This window comes from Hyperoodon ampullatus (assembly GCF_949752795.1).
Source record: "Hyperoodon ampullatus genome assembly, chromosome: 1".
Lineage (NCBI taxonomy): Eukaryota > Metazoa > Chordata > Mammalia > Artiodactyla > Ziphiidae > Hyperoodon > Hyperoodon ampullatus.
This window is the reverse complement of record NC_136914.1, coordinates 66,657,962-66,672,874: the sequence shown is the minus strand read 5'-3', so window position 1 is coordinate 66,672,874 and position 14,913 is coordinate 66,657,962. Positions and strand designations below refer to the sequence as shown.

General features: G+C 44.7%; 1 protein-coding gene across 1 annotated transcript in view; it reads left to right on the top strand.

Moving 5' to 3' along the window:
- POLR3A (RNA polymerase III subunit A) overlaps positions 1–14,913 on the top strand; it is a gene marked incomplete at both ends in the record, with an annotated part of 50,367 nt that overhangs the window by 27,228 nt on the left and 8,226 nt on the right. The window contains 7 exons of the mRNA XM_079717352.1: positions 3,469–3,580; positions 4,574–4,692; positions 6,239–6,376; positions 8,191–8,361; positions 9,711–9,824; positions 14,474–14,560; positions 14,648–14,730. Of these exons, the coding sequence (XP_079573478.1) occupies positions 3,469–3,580; positions 4,574–4,692; positions 6,239–6,376; positions 8,191–8,361; positions 9,711–9,824; positions 14,474–14,560; positions 14,648–14,730 (824 nt within the window). The remainder of the gene's footprint in view (positions 1–3,468; positions 3,581–4,573; positions 4,693–6,238; positions 6,377–8,190; positions 8,362–9,710; positions 9,825–14,473; positions 14,561–14,647; positions 14,731–14,913) is intronic.

Below are 14,913 nucleotides of genomic sequence, written 5' to 3'. Positions count from 1 at the left end.
TTGTACCATCTTTGTCTGGTTTTGGTATCAGGGTGATAGTGGCCTCATAGAATGAGTTTGGGAGTGTTCCTTCCTCTGCAATTTTTTGGAAGAGTTTGAGAAGGATGGGTGTTAGCTCTTCTCTAAATGTTTGATAGAATTCACCTGTGAAGCCATCTGGTCCTGGACTTTGTTTCTTGGAAGATTTTTAATCACAGTTTCAATTTCATTACTTGTGATTGGTCTGTTCATATTTTCTATTCTTCCTGGCTCGGTCTTGGAAGGTTATACCTTTCTTAGAATTTGTCCATTTCTTCCAGGTTGTCCATTTTATTGGCGTAGAGTTGCTTGTAGTAGTCTCTTAGGATGCTTTGTATTTCTGCGGTGTCTGTTGTAACTTCTCCTTTTTCATTTCAAATGTTATTGATTAGAGTCCTCTCCCTCTTTTTCTTGATGAGTCTGGCTAAAGGTTTATCAATTTTATCTTCTCAAAGAACAAGCTTTTAGTTTTACTGATCTTTGCTATTGTTTTCTTTGTTTCTATTTCATTTATTTCTGCTCTGATCTTTATGATTCTTTTCCTTCTGCTAACTTTGGGTTTTGTTTGTTCTTCTTTCTCTGTTTCCTTTAGGTGTAAAGTTAGATTGTTTGTTTGAGATTCTTGTTTCTTGAGGTAAGATTGTATTGCTATAAACTTCACTCTTAGAACTGCTTTTGCTGCATCCCATAGGTTTTGGGTTGTCGTGTTTTCCCTGTCATTTGTCTCTAGATGTTTTCTGAATTCCTCTTTGATTTTTTCAGTGATCTCTTGGTCATTTAGTAGCATATTGTTTAGCCTCCATCTGTTTGTGTTTTTTCTGTTTTTTTCCCCTGTAATTTATTTCTAATCTCATAGCGTTGTGGTCGGAAAAGATGCTTGATATGATTTCAATTTTCTTAATCTTGCCGAGGCTTGATTTGTGACCCAAGATGTGATCTATCCTGGAGAATGTTCTTTGTGCACTTGAGAAGAAATTGTAATCTGCTGTTTTCAGATGGAATTTCCTATAAATATCAATTAAATCTGTCTGGTCTCTTGTATCATTTAAAGCTTGTGTTTCCTTATTAATTTTCTGTCCATTGGTGTAAGTGAGGTGTTAAAGTCCCCCACTATTATTGTGTTACTGTCAACTTCCTCTTTTATAGCTGTTAGCATTTGCCTTATGTGTTGAGGTGCTCCTCTGTTGGGTGTGTATATATTTATAATTGTTATATCTTTTTGGATTGATCCCTTGATCATTATGTAGTGTCCTTCCTTGTCTCTTGTAACATTCTTTATTTTAAAGTCTATTTTATCTGATATGAGTATTGCTACTCCAGCTTTCTTTTGATTTCCATTTGCATGGAATATCTTTTTCCATCCCCTCACTTTCAGCGAGTTTTTGTGTCCATTCAGCGAGCCTGTGTCTTTTGGTTGGAGCATTTAATCCATTCACATTTAAGGTAATTATCAATATGTATGTTCCTATTACTGTTTTCTTAATTGTTTTGGGTTTGTTTTTGTAGGTCCTTTTCTTCTCTTGTGTTTCCCACTTAGAGAAGTTCCTTTAGCATTTGTTGTAGAACTGGTTGGTGGTGCTGAATTCTCTTAGCTTTTGCTTGTCTGTAAAGCTTTTTTTTTTTTTTTTTTTTTTTGTGGTACGCGGGCCTCTCACTGCTGTGGCCTCTCCCTCTATGGAGCACAGGCTCCGGACACACAGGCTCAGCGGCCATGGCTCATGGGCCCAGCCACTCCGCGGCATGTGGGATCTTCCCAGACCGGGGCACGAACCTGTGTCCTCTGCATCGGCAGGCGGACTCTCTACCACTGCGCCACCAGGGAAGCCCCTGTAAAGCTTTTGACTTCTCAGTTGAATCTGAATGAGATCCTTGCCGGGTAGAGTAATCTTGGTTGTAGGTTCTTCCTTTCATCACTTTAAGTATATCATGCCACTCCCTTCTGGCTTGTAGAGTTTCTGCTGAGAAATCAGCTGTTAACCTTATGGGAGTTCCCTTGTATATTTGTCATTTTTCCCTTGTTGCTTTCAATAATTTTTCTTTGTCTTTAATTTTTGTCAGTTTGATTCCTATGTGTCTCAGCGTGTTTCTCCTTGGGTTTATCCTGCCTGGGACTCTCTGTGCTTCCTGGACTTGGATGGCTATTTCCTTTCCCATGTTAGGGAATTTTTCAACTGTAATCTCTCCAAATATTTTCTCAGGTCCTTTCTTTCTCTCTTCTCCTTCTGGGACCCCTATCATGTGAATGTTGGTGCATTTAATGTTGTCCCAGAGGTCTCCTAGGCTGTCTTCATTTCTTTTCAATCTTTATTCTGCTCCTCGGCAATTATTTCCACCATTTTGTCTTTCAGTTCATTTATTCATTCTTCTGCCTCAGTTATTCTGCTATTGATTTCTTCTAGTGTATTTCTCATTTTGGTTATTGTATTATTCACCTCTGTTTGTTTGCTCTTTAATTCTTCCAGGTGTTTCTTCTTTAATTCTTCTAGGTCTTTGTTAAACATTTCTTGCATCTTCTCGATCTTTGCCTCCATTCTTTTTCTGAGGTCCTGGATCGTCTTCACTATCATTATTCTGAATTCTTTTTCTGATAGGTTGCCTATCTCCACTTCATTTAGTTGTTTTTCTGGGGTTTTATCTTGTTCCTTCATCTGGTACATAGTCCTCTGCCTTTTCATTTTGTCTATCTTTCTGTGAATGTGCTTTTTGTTCCACAGGCTGCAGGATTGTAGTTCTTCTTGCTTCTGCTGTCTGCCCTCTGGTGGATGGCATTTAGCTCATTCTTAATCTCACTAACTCTTAAAGAAAAACAGAGAGAGAGAGAAATGAGTGTTTCTCACATAGAAAATTACTTGAGGCCTCAGCTGCACTCATTTTTAATGGAAACATGACTCCTAACTGCTTCAGCATTGTAAGTTGTGAGTTGAGAGATGACAATCTGGATGAGCTCATGGACTAGAATATTCCTATAGAGTCACCCCACAACATGCTTAAATGGTGGTAATTCAAATGTGTTCTTAGCAGAGAGACAAATTTTACAAATAGCACAAGCAACTCTCTTTTACTACATATTACATAATTTGTTATAAAGTATAAGATATTATACTTGTTAGACACAGTATACACATGCATGAGTATGTACAGTAACATATATATGGATACATTGCCATATAGGGTACTGTACACAAAGCCAAGCAAGCACATTGTACTTTATTGGCTGTTTAAAGAATTTCCCAAGGTTTTGTTACTGATCGTTTTTTCCTTACACACCAATTATGGCAGCCTGTGGAAGATGTCAGTCTGCAGAGACAGGGCATCTTGGTCTTCTAAGGCTCTGAAACCTTTTATCTGCTGGGAATCTGACATCTTGCTGAAATTCTTCACATTTCCTTAAACGTCTTATTGAACTTCGGTTATCACAGAGCCACCACGCATCTCCCTTTCTCCTGTCAGGCTTTGATCCTGAAGGAGCTGTCTGTGATCCGTGACCACGCGGGCAGCGCCTGCCTCCGGGAGCTGGATAAGAGCAACAGCCCCCTCACCATGGCTCTGTGCGGCTCTAAAGGTGAGTGCCCCCCTCCAGCTGCTGCTGTCACTGCGCTGCATGTGGGCTGGCTGGTTGTGTTCTAGGAAATGCGAGTCAGAACTTCAGGCCTGGCAGTTCCCTGGCAGTCCAGTGGTTAGAACTCTAGTCTTTCACTGCCAGGGCCCGGGTTCAATCCCTGGTCAGGGAACTAAGATCCCACAAGCTGCGCTTCAAAAAAAACAAACTTCAGGCCTTTTGTTCATAAAGGCCTGAAGTTTTTTAAATAATACATAGAGAAAGAGACTTAATTATTTGCATTTTTAGAAGTCTAACTCCTTTGGAGAAACATTGGTCATGTGTGTGGGTTTCTGAGTTTGAGGGTGCTTTGAGTAAACTTGATGTTCTTTTTTAAAGAAAAGAAAGAAAACCTGTGGATTTTTAAAATAATGTGTTGGATGATAATTAAAAACACTTAAATGTCATAGTTAGCCATAACCTAAAAGCATTAGGTTTCATGATACTGCACTCAAATTCAGAACCTCCTGCTTTTCCTGTTTCTGTAAATTTTTGACAGAATAAAGTCCAGTCTCTTTAATCTTGCTGCCTTTCACCCCATATTCTCCTACTCCCTGCTCCTGGTACATACCCCACACTCCTATCCTGTGTCTTCGGTTCCCACTCTCCCACCCACTTTGGAATTCCTCCCCCACGTCTTCTATGTCTAAGTCATAATGTCCTCCAGATGTCCAGCTGGTTGCCGCTGCCTTCTGGAAGACTCCCCTGGAAGTCTTTCCTACAACCCCAAAGTGCTCGTTCACCCCTGAGCAGCTCTAGCCCTGCTCAGCTTTTCTTGTGTTACTGACAGCTCTACCCTGTGTTGCTCTAGTTCTGACTTTTACTGTCCCTAGACTATGAACTTGTTGAGGATAGGGGGCTGTGCCACGTATTCCTGTTTTATCCCACAGATCTGCTTGCGCTTCATTTAATGTCATTTTGGTAAATGAATGTTACATTCCTGACCTGCTTCCCCAGGTTCCTTCATTAACATATCACAGATGATTGCCTGTGTGGGACAGCAAGCCATCAGTGGCTCTCGAGTGCCAGATGGCTTTGAAAACAGGTCCTTGCCTCACTTTGAAAAACACTCAAAGGTAAGCAGTAGCAGATGAGGCAGAACTTTGAAGGACAACTTTCAGCAGTGCAGAAGAGAGTCACGGAAGCTCTGGGGCTGCCAACCAAGGGGCTCCTGGAGCTGGTGTGTAAGGGTGGCAGCCGCTCGGGGTTATTCCCTCTGCAACCCAAACTTGAGTCCTGTAGAAGGAGCCTTGTTAAACTCGAGCTGTATAACTTGAGTTTGGACCAAGAGGGTGGATTTCAGATTCCCATCCAACTTACCTTAAGTGTTCAAAATGTGTAGTTATCATACATGTGCATTCAATCTGTATGCTTACTTGGGGGGCACTTACATAAAAGTGTAAGGATTTTTAAACAGTGAACATGTAAAACGACCAGGAAATTCCAAGTTTTCCTCTCTGGAATTCTTAAACTCTGCTTGTAAATGACTTCTGGTTTCCATTGGCCCTCGTGGTCTGGACACTAGTGTCAGCAGAGCACAACTTAGAGCAGATTTGGTCACTTAGTAAATTCTGGATGGAGTCAGCTGTTATTTGCACTGAAGCAGAGATGCCCCAGCTGTACCTGCCCAGTGGAACTGTAGGATTTCTGTCCAGCCCCTCCTGGGGAGATAGGACTACTGTACTGAGAATGGACAGATATTCTCTGTATCAGGCGGCCTCAGGAACAACTCAGGTTCTCTGCCCAAGACCAGAAATCACTAGAGGTCAGGCAGCCAGCTGGTCACTGGAGTGGTACCTGACTATGCTTATCTGGCTCAGAGTCAAAGCCTGACCAATTTAGAAGAGATACCAGGGATATCCAGTGCTAGACTTCGGAGTAGATGGTGCCTGCCTAGAAATGCCAGCTGCCCCTTAAATGAAATAGGGAAGCAGGAGGTTAGCCTGTTCATCTGAGTTGTCCTCCAAGGAACACAGACCTATCCAGATCAAAGGCCATTTGGAATTTCATATGGTGTTTTATATATGTTTGTTTCTTTTACAGGTTTTTTTTTTTTGAGATACATTTCATTTATCACAATATTCACCCATTTAAAGTGTAGAGTTCAGCAGCTTATTATGTTCACAGAGTTGTATGATCATCATCACAGTCTAATTTTAGAATATTTTCAACAGCCCAAAATTGAATCCCCATAAACATTAGCAGCACACGGTTATGTTTTGGAGGTGGACAGGTCTGGCCCACAGGAAGGGTGTCCTGGGAGGAGTCGTTTTCCAGGTGAGGGGCAAGCTGTCACAATCAGCAGGGTGCCCTCTGAACCGAGGTTGGTAGCTGCCTCCCTGGTCTAGGGGTAGCAGCCCAAGCTTTGGTTTCTCTCTCACGAGCCACCTGGCTGCCAGTGGCACCAGCACCAACCCTGGCTGGGGCCTCACCCTCCTTGTCTCTAGTAAGGATGGTCTGGGCTAAATTGTTTCTCCTTTAGGAAAGGGCATAAAACATGAGAGTGCATTGGGTGGGTATTTATAGTCTAAAGTTGAGGCATTTTCTGATTTGAATGGGCTTTGGAATTGTGGATCTTGAACTTTTTTGTTAGATTTTTCTTTTTTTCCTACCTCTCTTTAGCTCCCAGCTGCCAAAGGCTTTGTGGCTAACAGCTTTTATTCAGGTTTGACACCAACCGAGTTTTTCTTCCACACGATGGCTGGCCGGGAAGGTCTGGTTGACACAGCTGTGAAGACAGCTGAAACAGGATACATGCAGGTAACCTGAAGAAATGTAGGCCATTAGCAATGAAGCAGGATAGGGTCTGCAGATCTTGACTGCTGAGTGTTTGCTTATTTTGTACCTGAGCTCTAATTTATCCAGTCTTGGTATTTAAAAGGAAAAATTGAGAGATATAGGGTACCCTAGAAATAAACAACATACAAAGGTAGTATGTTCCAAATCAAAAGTGTCCTTCAAATGATGAAGACCAGGCCAGAACCACATGTACCAAAGCATTGCTGGAGGAGAGCATGGACCCAAGTGCATCCCAGGGCACGTCATCGAACCGCACTGAGCCTCTGATTCCTAATACACGGAGGTGGGGTGACAGTACCTACCTCGTGATTACAAATTGAGAGGGCTCTGCTTCTCACTGTGCAACTATTCATATAACCCATTATCATTATCACTCCAAGGAACTCCAAGAACCTATTCCAGTGCCCACAGGAGGGCTTGGACACACTTGGAGGGCTGGCTTTTTCTCCATTGTATGTACAGGTGTAAGATAGTAGTCTCCGGGGACAGGGCTGAGCTAGACACTCCTCTATGCCTGTGCTTCTCAGACTGCCGCAGAAGGACCCCTGATGTCAGAGGAGTGAAAACACATCCTACCTTGTTCTTCCATAAGACCACAAGGAAAGGATTTCTCACCAGTGTCTAATCTCATTTCTACTCTGTACTCCATAATCTATGTTTGTTTGTTTTTAATTTTTTGATGTATTTATCTACTTACAACACATGATGAAGTTAACAATCCAAGTTGCTAGGCCATGAACTGCTGTGGCTTTATGTCCCTTTTCTCCCCAACCGTGGACTGAGAAGCACGGCCCTTTGCATACTGGGAAACCAGGACTGATAAACCAGAGATGCGAATGAGTGAGCTAGAGCACACAAGACTGATGAGGGCGAAATGGACCTGAGTCAGTACACACCTATTTCCATAACCTCGTCTGGACCTCCTGTAGCATTACTGATAACTGCTTCCCTTTTAATCATCTTTTGATGGGAAATTGCCCTTTAGCTTTGGAGTGTGCTGCTTTTGTCAGAAACCTAACAGCCTGTGAAATGCTTTTACCACTCTTGCCCAAATGTCTGTTGACTTTATTTTTTGTCTTTACCTTTTTTGAAGTGGAGAGTATGGCTTTCCCAGAGCAATGTGTTAGCCTAGAACAAATTAGTTGTGGCATGAGGGATTTTTGTTTTGAAGTTGCCTGGAGGAAGATTTCTTTCTTTTTAACTCCCTGAGCCCCCATCACATTGCTGGCTGGAGTGTTCTGCTGGTGGGAGGTTCTCCCTAAGCAGACTTGAGAAATCGCTGCTGCCTGCTGGTTCAAAAGCAGTGCCATTCCTGTTCTCTCTTCCCCCTCTGTCCCAGAAGGTGGCCTGCACCTGATCCTCTGTAATTCATATTGAAGTCCACGGGGGTCCTGGATTAAGTTGTGTTTAGAAATGCAAAGCAATTGCATTAATTTATACCTTAGGGAGACAGAGAGGGAAGGCAAAGCAGCCTAGGAAAACAGTGTTTTCAGAGTCCTTCGGGGGTGATGGGGTTTAAATTGCATGTATTCTAAAACACTGAAGTCCTGGAGGCTGGAGCATATTCTAAATCCCACTGCACAGGCTAGTGAGGCCCTTGTGGGCCTGTTCTTGCAGTCAGGGGACTCTTTTTAAGGGATTTCTAATAAAATGTTTTTATGTGATTAAAGCGCTGGTAACCTTGAAACTCAGAGTTGCAAATCTCAACCTCTGTATGTGTGACTAGTCTTCTCAGAGCAGCTGAGCTTTTGTCTCCTCTCCTCCTTTTACTTTAGAGGAGGCTCGTAAAGTCCCTTGAAGATCTTTGCTCACAGTATGATTTGACAGTCCGAAGCTCTACAGGCGATATCATCCAGTTCATTTACGGGGGAGATGGCTTAGATCCTGCAGCCATGGAGGGAAAAGATGAACCCTTGGAGTTTAAAAGAGTTCTGGACAACATCAAAGTAAGATTTAGCATTATATCTGTCAGTGTTTTCAAGGCCAGTTCTTTAGAATGGAGGTGCCCTTTGGCATAGCACACAGTTAATGCTGTCATATCTACCCAACCACTGAGTTAATATTTTTCTTTTTGTGTTCCTTTGCATAATTTCCCCCAAGTATTAAAGGAAAAATAGTTTCTCAATTTCAAAGTCTAATTATTGGTAGTAATCAAATGCCAATAGAAGAGGGCTTTGTCTTCTTGTCTGTATCTAGTAAAGTGTAATAGGGACGGTGTTAAAGCCATGGGTATGGAGAAGCAGGCACATTTCACACACTTTAACTGGGGGTATAATTTAGAACAATCTTTTTGAGAGATAGCTGGACAACACTGATCTGAATTTAAATGTGGGTGCCTTTGACCAACATTTAAATTCCACTTATAGGAATTTGCCCTACAAAAATGATCTAAATGTGCCAAGAATGTTCTTCCAGAATTGTTTATAGCAGACACAGACTATCAGTGGAGGACAGGTCAGATACAGACTGGTCCGTCCATGAGGGTGATGTGCAACCATTAAAACTTTAGGAGAAACCCCATGAGCTTGGAGGTGGGGGAATATTTTCACCCTTGAAATTTTGGGCTCTTTTTTTTTTTTTTTTTTTTTTTTTGCGGTACGCGGGCCTCTCACTGTTGTGGCCTCTCCCGTTGCGGAGCACAGGCTCCGGACGCGCAGGCTCAGCGGCCATGGCTCACGGGCCCAGCCGCCCCGCGGCATGTGGGATCCTCCCGGACAGGGGCACAATCCCGTGTCCCCTGCATCAGCAGGCGGACTCAACCACTGCGCCACCAGGGAAGCCCTGGGCTCTTTTTAAAAAACAACAATTTGTGATTTTAGTGCAAATCTGGGGTGGGGTGAAGGTTGGGGAGAAATGGCATGATACCCACTGAATAGCCCACAAGCCTTTGTGTAAGATGGAGTATCAGTTTATCCCGTTTTCACCTTCATATTAAAGATAGAGTCTAGGGCTTCCCTGGTGGTGCAGTGGTTGGGAGTCCGCCTGCCGATGCAGAGAACGCGGGTTCGTGCCCCGGTCCGGGAGGATCCCACATGCCGCGGAGCGGCTGGGTCCGTGAGCCATGGCCGCTGAGCCTGCGCGTCCCGAGCCTGTGCTCCGCAACGGGAGAGGCCACAACAGTGAGAGGCCCACGTACCACAAAAAAAAAAAAAAGATAGAGTCTACAATTTGTTTCGAAAGAAAAAAACATCACAGGTTGCTAAAAGCTCACTCTGAGTGAGGTTGTTTTGTCTCTTGTAAATCCCTTCCTCCAGTACTGCCCCCCACATCACTCTGTTTCCTTTTGATACCCAAGGCCGTCTTCCCGTGCCAGAGCGAGCCTGCTCTCAGTAAGAATGAGCTGCTCCTGGCCGCTGAGTCCATCACGAAGAAGAATGAGTTTCTCTGCTGCCAGGACAGCTTCCTGCAGGTGAGCTCCGTGGGGGCCATGCACCCGGCTCTGCTGTCACCAAGGAATTGTTCACCATGTGCCAGCAGTGCACTTTATAAGCTGGGGGGGGTGTTTATGTAAGAGTGTTTCTTGTTAAAAAATTTAAGACTGGCCCAGGCAGCGTCTCAGCAGTCAACATAAAGAATTTATCTCATGTCTTTCTTAGTTTGTCTTTTGCGCAAGTGTTTCCCTGGTAGAAGGAAAATGCTTTAGTTAGAGAACTGATTTTTTTTTTAACCCTGTCCCTGTCAACCCCCTACAACCCACTTTTTCATCCTGTGGGCCATCTCCTTCCTTGGTTGTTCTGAATCCCAATCATTTGTAATAGTAGTAGCATTGTTTTAATGCCATTTATTGTGTCTTATACAATAAATGATGTCATAGCATTTACTTAATACCATTATCATTTTAAATTGTTTTTTTTCTTACTGTAACATGGGTTAGAAATGCACAGAGTCAGCCTTCCATTTTCTTCCAGGGACCTGTTACCTTGATATCCTCATAAGGTTTTTTTGGTTCATTTTTATTTCACTGACCTGCTCCTTCCTGTTTATAATCATGGTTATGATCAAAAGCAGTGTGGCCAAAACAAAAATCAAAAGGATACAGGAATCAGTACCTGGTTCCCTTTGTGTACTGATTGGTGATTCAAATATAGCACAAATGTATCCCTTGAAGTATATCAAAAATAAAAATAGTAAAAAACATAAATAAGAATGTTTCAGTTAAAAGCGCTTCACTCCGTTCTTCCCCATGACAAGATGTGAAAGGTGAAAAAGAGACTCTTCCAGATCTTAAGATATTTAAAATTAAGAGTCTGGCTAGGCTGAGTGCCTTTGTTTTGGTTTTGTTTTTTCACCGCTTTTCTTTTTCTTTTTTTTTTTTCTTAAGTAACAAATGAGAAGTGTGATTTGATTTTTCTTCGCGATTATATTTACTTTTTTATGTTTCTGTTTCTCCTTGAAGACCTTAACTGAGACAGGCTATGAGAAATATAACGAGGTAATGTGCTTACGTGCTGTGGCTGCCGAGCGTGGAGGAGTAGTTCTGCTGCACCCCAGCTGTCTGCCAGGCCCGGGGACCACAGATTTCTGTCCCGGTTCTGGCAAACAGGGCTTCCCTGTTCATCACTTTGGACTGGTCTTTTCTTGTCTTAGACGCGGTTTGATGGTAACCCCCTGACCAGCAGCATTTGTGGGTTCAGTGAGCACTTGTTCAGCCATCCCCTCGTGCTGTACGCCCCACAGATCACAGGGACACAGAGGTGACTGAACATGTCCTCGCCCTCCCGTGGCTCACAATCTGGGCTCAGATTTGCCAAGAGGGTCCAAAATCCACTGGCCAGAGCAGATTTTTCTGAGCTGCTGAAATGTTGTCCAGCCATGGCCCGTGTCAGAGCCGAGGAGACAGAGGCAGCTCCTGGGTGGTGCTGAGCCCTGGCCCTGCCAGAGGCCGACAGCTGTGCTCACAGACGCACTGTGGACTGAGTGTGAGAGTTAGCTGCTGGTCAGTTGTGTGATTAACTGCCTGCCAGCTGCCGTGTTCTGAGTTCCCTTAGTATGCATGGGTTGGTCCAGCTGAATTCTTAGTAGCTTATTTCAGTTTTCATTTCCAAAAAAAGTGAGCTTTTTTCCTTTTAACCTAACTTCCAGAATATCTGCCCTAACTCTTGTGTAAGGGAAGTCATTCCTTTCAGCAAAGCCACCAGAAGCATGTCCACGTGGGTGGCAGCTGAAAACTGTCCTTTCCAGCACCTGAGCTGGGGAATGGTTTGAGGTGTGTGCTCTTGACTGCTCATGTGTGTGGAGTTTCTCAGATGAAAACGCCCTGGTCTGCTTGGCCTTGGGGTCTGGCAATCGAACAGCAACATCTGGTTAGCCTGTGCCTTGAACACCTGGCAATCGAATGGCAACATCTGGTTCAAGAAGGCTTTCGGAAGTTCACCCTAGAGGACACAACCACAGCTAGACAAGTAGGCTCAGGGAGGACGTCACCCATGTAAAGGAGGCTCTTAAAACTGAATAATACAGGGGAAAAATTAAGTGGAAGTGGGTATTATCGCTTCTGAAGATTCACAGTTTTAGGCAGAGCCACACCAGGAGAGATTGTCCCACTGCCCTCTCCAGTTCTAATTTCCACCCGTGGTTTGTAATAACTAACTGTATCTGAAAACGTGGCCTCAAACCTGTAATTAATCAGTAAGCCTGGAGAGTTTCTCTTTAAAGAGTCTCTTGAGAATTTTCAAGTTCTTGTAAATTAGTAAAAGTCCTTTCTTAAATAAAAGTCTTTTCTGCCTAGAATGATGGCTGAGCGGCATGGTAACCCTCCACGTATTTCCACGCTTTGTCAATGAAGAGAGTTGACCAACAAGGACAGTCATGGGAAACCTGTGTTCATGAGCAGGGGGCGGCCAAGGTGTGGTGGATTCCACCCACGTAGCCCCCTGATCACCTGGGCTCCTAGGAGACAAACTGAAATGCCCCGTGGGCAAAGATGACATTGCAGAAAACCCCTGCCCTGAGAGCAGACTGTGGAGAAGGCATTTGACTTTGTAGAGGGGCCTCTTGTCTTGGCCAAGCCCCTGACCTTATTCAGCCCGAGTGGCCTCTGCTCTGGAGCAATGGGGCCAGTGCCCTGCCGCCCCACAGGGAGAGCTTGCCAGGCTGGGCGGCAGCCGACTAAGAAGAGCTTGTGGACATGGACCATGTGGGCCTCAGAAGTTTTAGTGGTTTGCTTTCAGAAAAGATAGTAACTAGAAATTGCTCGTTAGTCTAGGGGAGGCTAAAGAGATTTATTTTTGCAGTGTTAGGATAAAACCTGGCTAGTTAAGTGTTAAGCTCTCTGTAGGTGCCTTATGGCAGCAGTCCCCAACTTTTTCAGCACCAGGGAGCAGTTTCGTGGAAGACAGTTTTTCCGTGGACGGGGGTGGGGAGGTTCAGGCAGTAATGCGAGCGATGGGGAGCGGCAGATGAAGCTTCGCTCGCTCGCCTGCCCGCCTGCCACTCACCTCCTGCTGTGCAGCCCCGTTCCTAACAGGCCGCGGACTGGTAGCGGTCCGTGGCCCAAGGGTCGGGGACCCCTGCATTAAAGGATTTTGTTTTTGCAAAAGTGGGCTTCTGTTCAGTCTGCTTTTTGAAACCACCCACGTAGCCCCCTGATCACCTGGGCTCCTAGGAGACAAACTGAAATGCCCCGTGATGTTTTCAACTATGTGATATAGATTGAGCAGACTCTGGGAAGCCATGCTGGTCTTCCTGGGAGACAAGGAAGGGTGGATAGACTGCACTTCCCCTCAGCCGGCCTCGGAATCAAGAATCAAGAATCAAGACCTCGTGAGGCTTTGCAGCCACTACAGCATGCATCCAGTCCTCGGGCCCGCCCACTGGTCCGTCCGGGTGTGTGGATCTGCCCTCAGCCTACCGCGCGGAGCAGCTGGATGCCTGTAGTTGGCCAGAGTGCCCTCACAATTTGTCCAAAACCACTGAGGGGAATTATATTCCCTTGAGGGCTGCTGAGGGGAATTGCAGTCTATCCACCCTTTCCCATATTCTCAAAAACTCCCCTGGATCAAACCAGAGCAGCTGGTGAGCAGCCTCTGAAGGACACTGCCGCTGCACGGGGTGTGCCATTAGCTCACCTGAGAAGTGCCCTAAGAGTCAGTCCCACGGTGCTGACCCCCTGGCAGCAGGACGGATGGGTGTGGTTCATCAAAGCGTACCATAACCTCTGTGAGAACTCCCCGAGAGGAGATGCTAGCTGATCGTGGTTCTAGGAGTGACCTTGAGGCTGGGTTCATTTCACAGACACACTATAAATTTTAAAGCAGATGGGTCTTCACCTTAGAGCAGTTTCCAGAAAACTTAGGCCTGTCATCTCTAGCCGTGCCCTATGGATCCTCCACGCGATGTACTTTTCACCTTTTTCTTGCTCCATTTTGTCATCGTCCGGGGGTGTAGAGTGCTGTTCTTAAATACAATGGGAACAGCAGATTTGCCAATGTTTCATTTCCAGCTTTGAGAGTGGTTTCCTGGAGACCTTACAAAGTTCTGACTATGTGGGGGAAGGGAGCATGATGGGGGACCAATGCAGAGCTGGGTGTCAGAGACAAAGCTGGGACTTGGGAGTGTTTCCTTGGAAATGAAGGCAAGTGTTTGAAATGTACAGTGTCTACAAAACCATACTTTGTAGTATTTAAATTGACCAGAACAACTGCAGAAGAAACTTCAAAAAGTTATCAATCTAGAGACTAAAAGTACAAGTGGTTCAATTGTACTTACTCTGGACTGCGTGAATGTGGGCAGCAGGGTGTGCCAGGGGAGAGAAGAGAAGGCGGCAAGTGGGAAAGGCTATCCTGCCTTCACTCTATACATATGAAGCATCATCAGAGTAAAAAGGCCTTAGAAACACTAAACCAATGAACGATGTGTCCAGGGTGTGGATGGTGTGTCGTGTTCCTTGGAAAAACATTTTGTAATAGAACCTGTATCCATTTCGTACCCTTTACAGTGTCATATTTAGCTGCCACTAAAATAGGACGGACTCGTCACGTTAGTGAAGTTTACAAAACGAATCATGTCATCCAAATTGCTGAGAAATATGTATCTGATGTTTGTTGTGTAATCTTTCAGGAGATAAAAAAATTCGTTAAGGAGGTGTCTGAGAAGATCAAGAAAACCCGAGATAAATATGGCATCAACGATAACGGCACAACAGAGGTAACGGCCCTCCCAGATGTGTCAGGACATGGAGGTATTTTCCGTTGCTGCCAGCCCCTGACTCATACTTGGCTTTTTTCCTTCCAGCCCCGGGTGCTGTACCAGTTGGACCGGATCACCCCCACCCAAATAGAAAAGTTTCTGGAGACGTGTAGGGACAAGTACATGAGGTAAGGATGCTAACTGTCTTAGACTGCCAGGCAGTCACGTGGGTCTCTTGTATGCTTCCTGTTTCCCCAGGAAACAAAATCCTGCACCCACACCGTTTACTGACTGCCAGCATTGAGCAGGTTCTGTCACCACTTCCCTAGGGACTCCAGTGGGTAGACAGGCTGGGTGCTCCAAGATGTGAA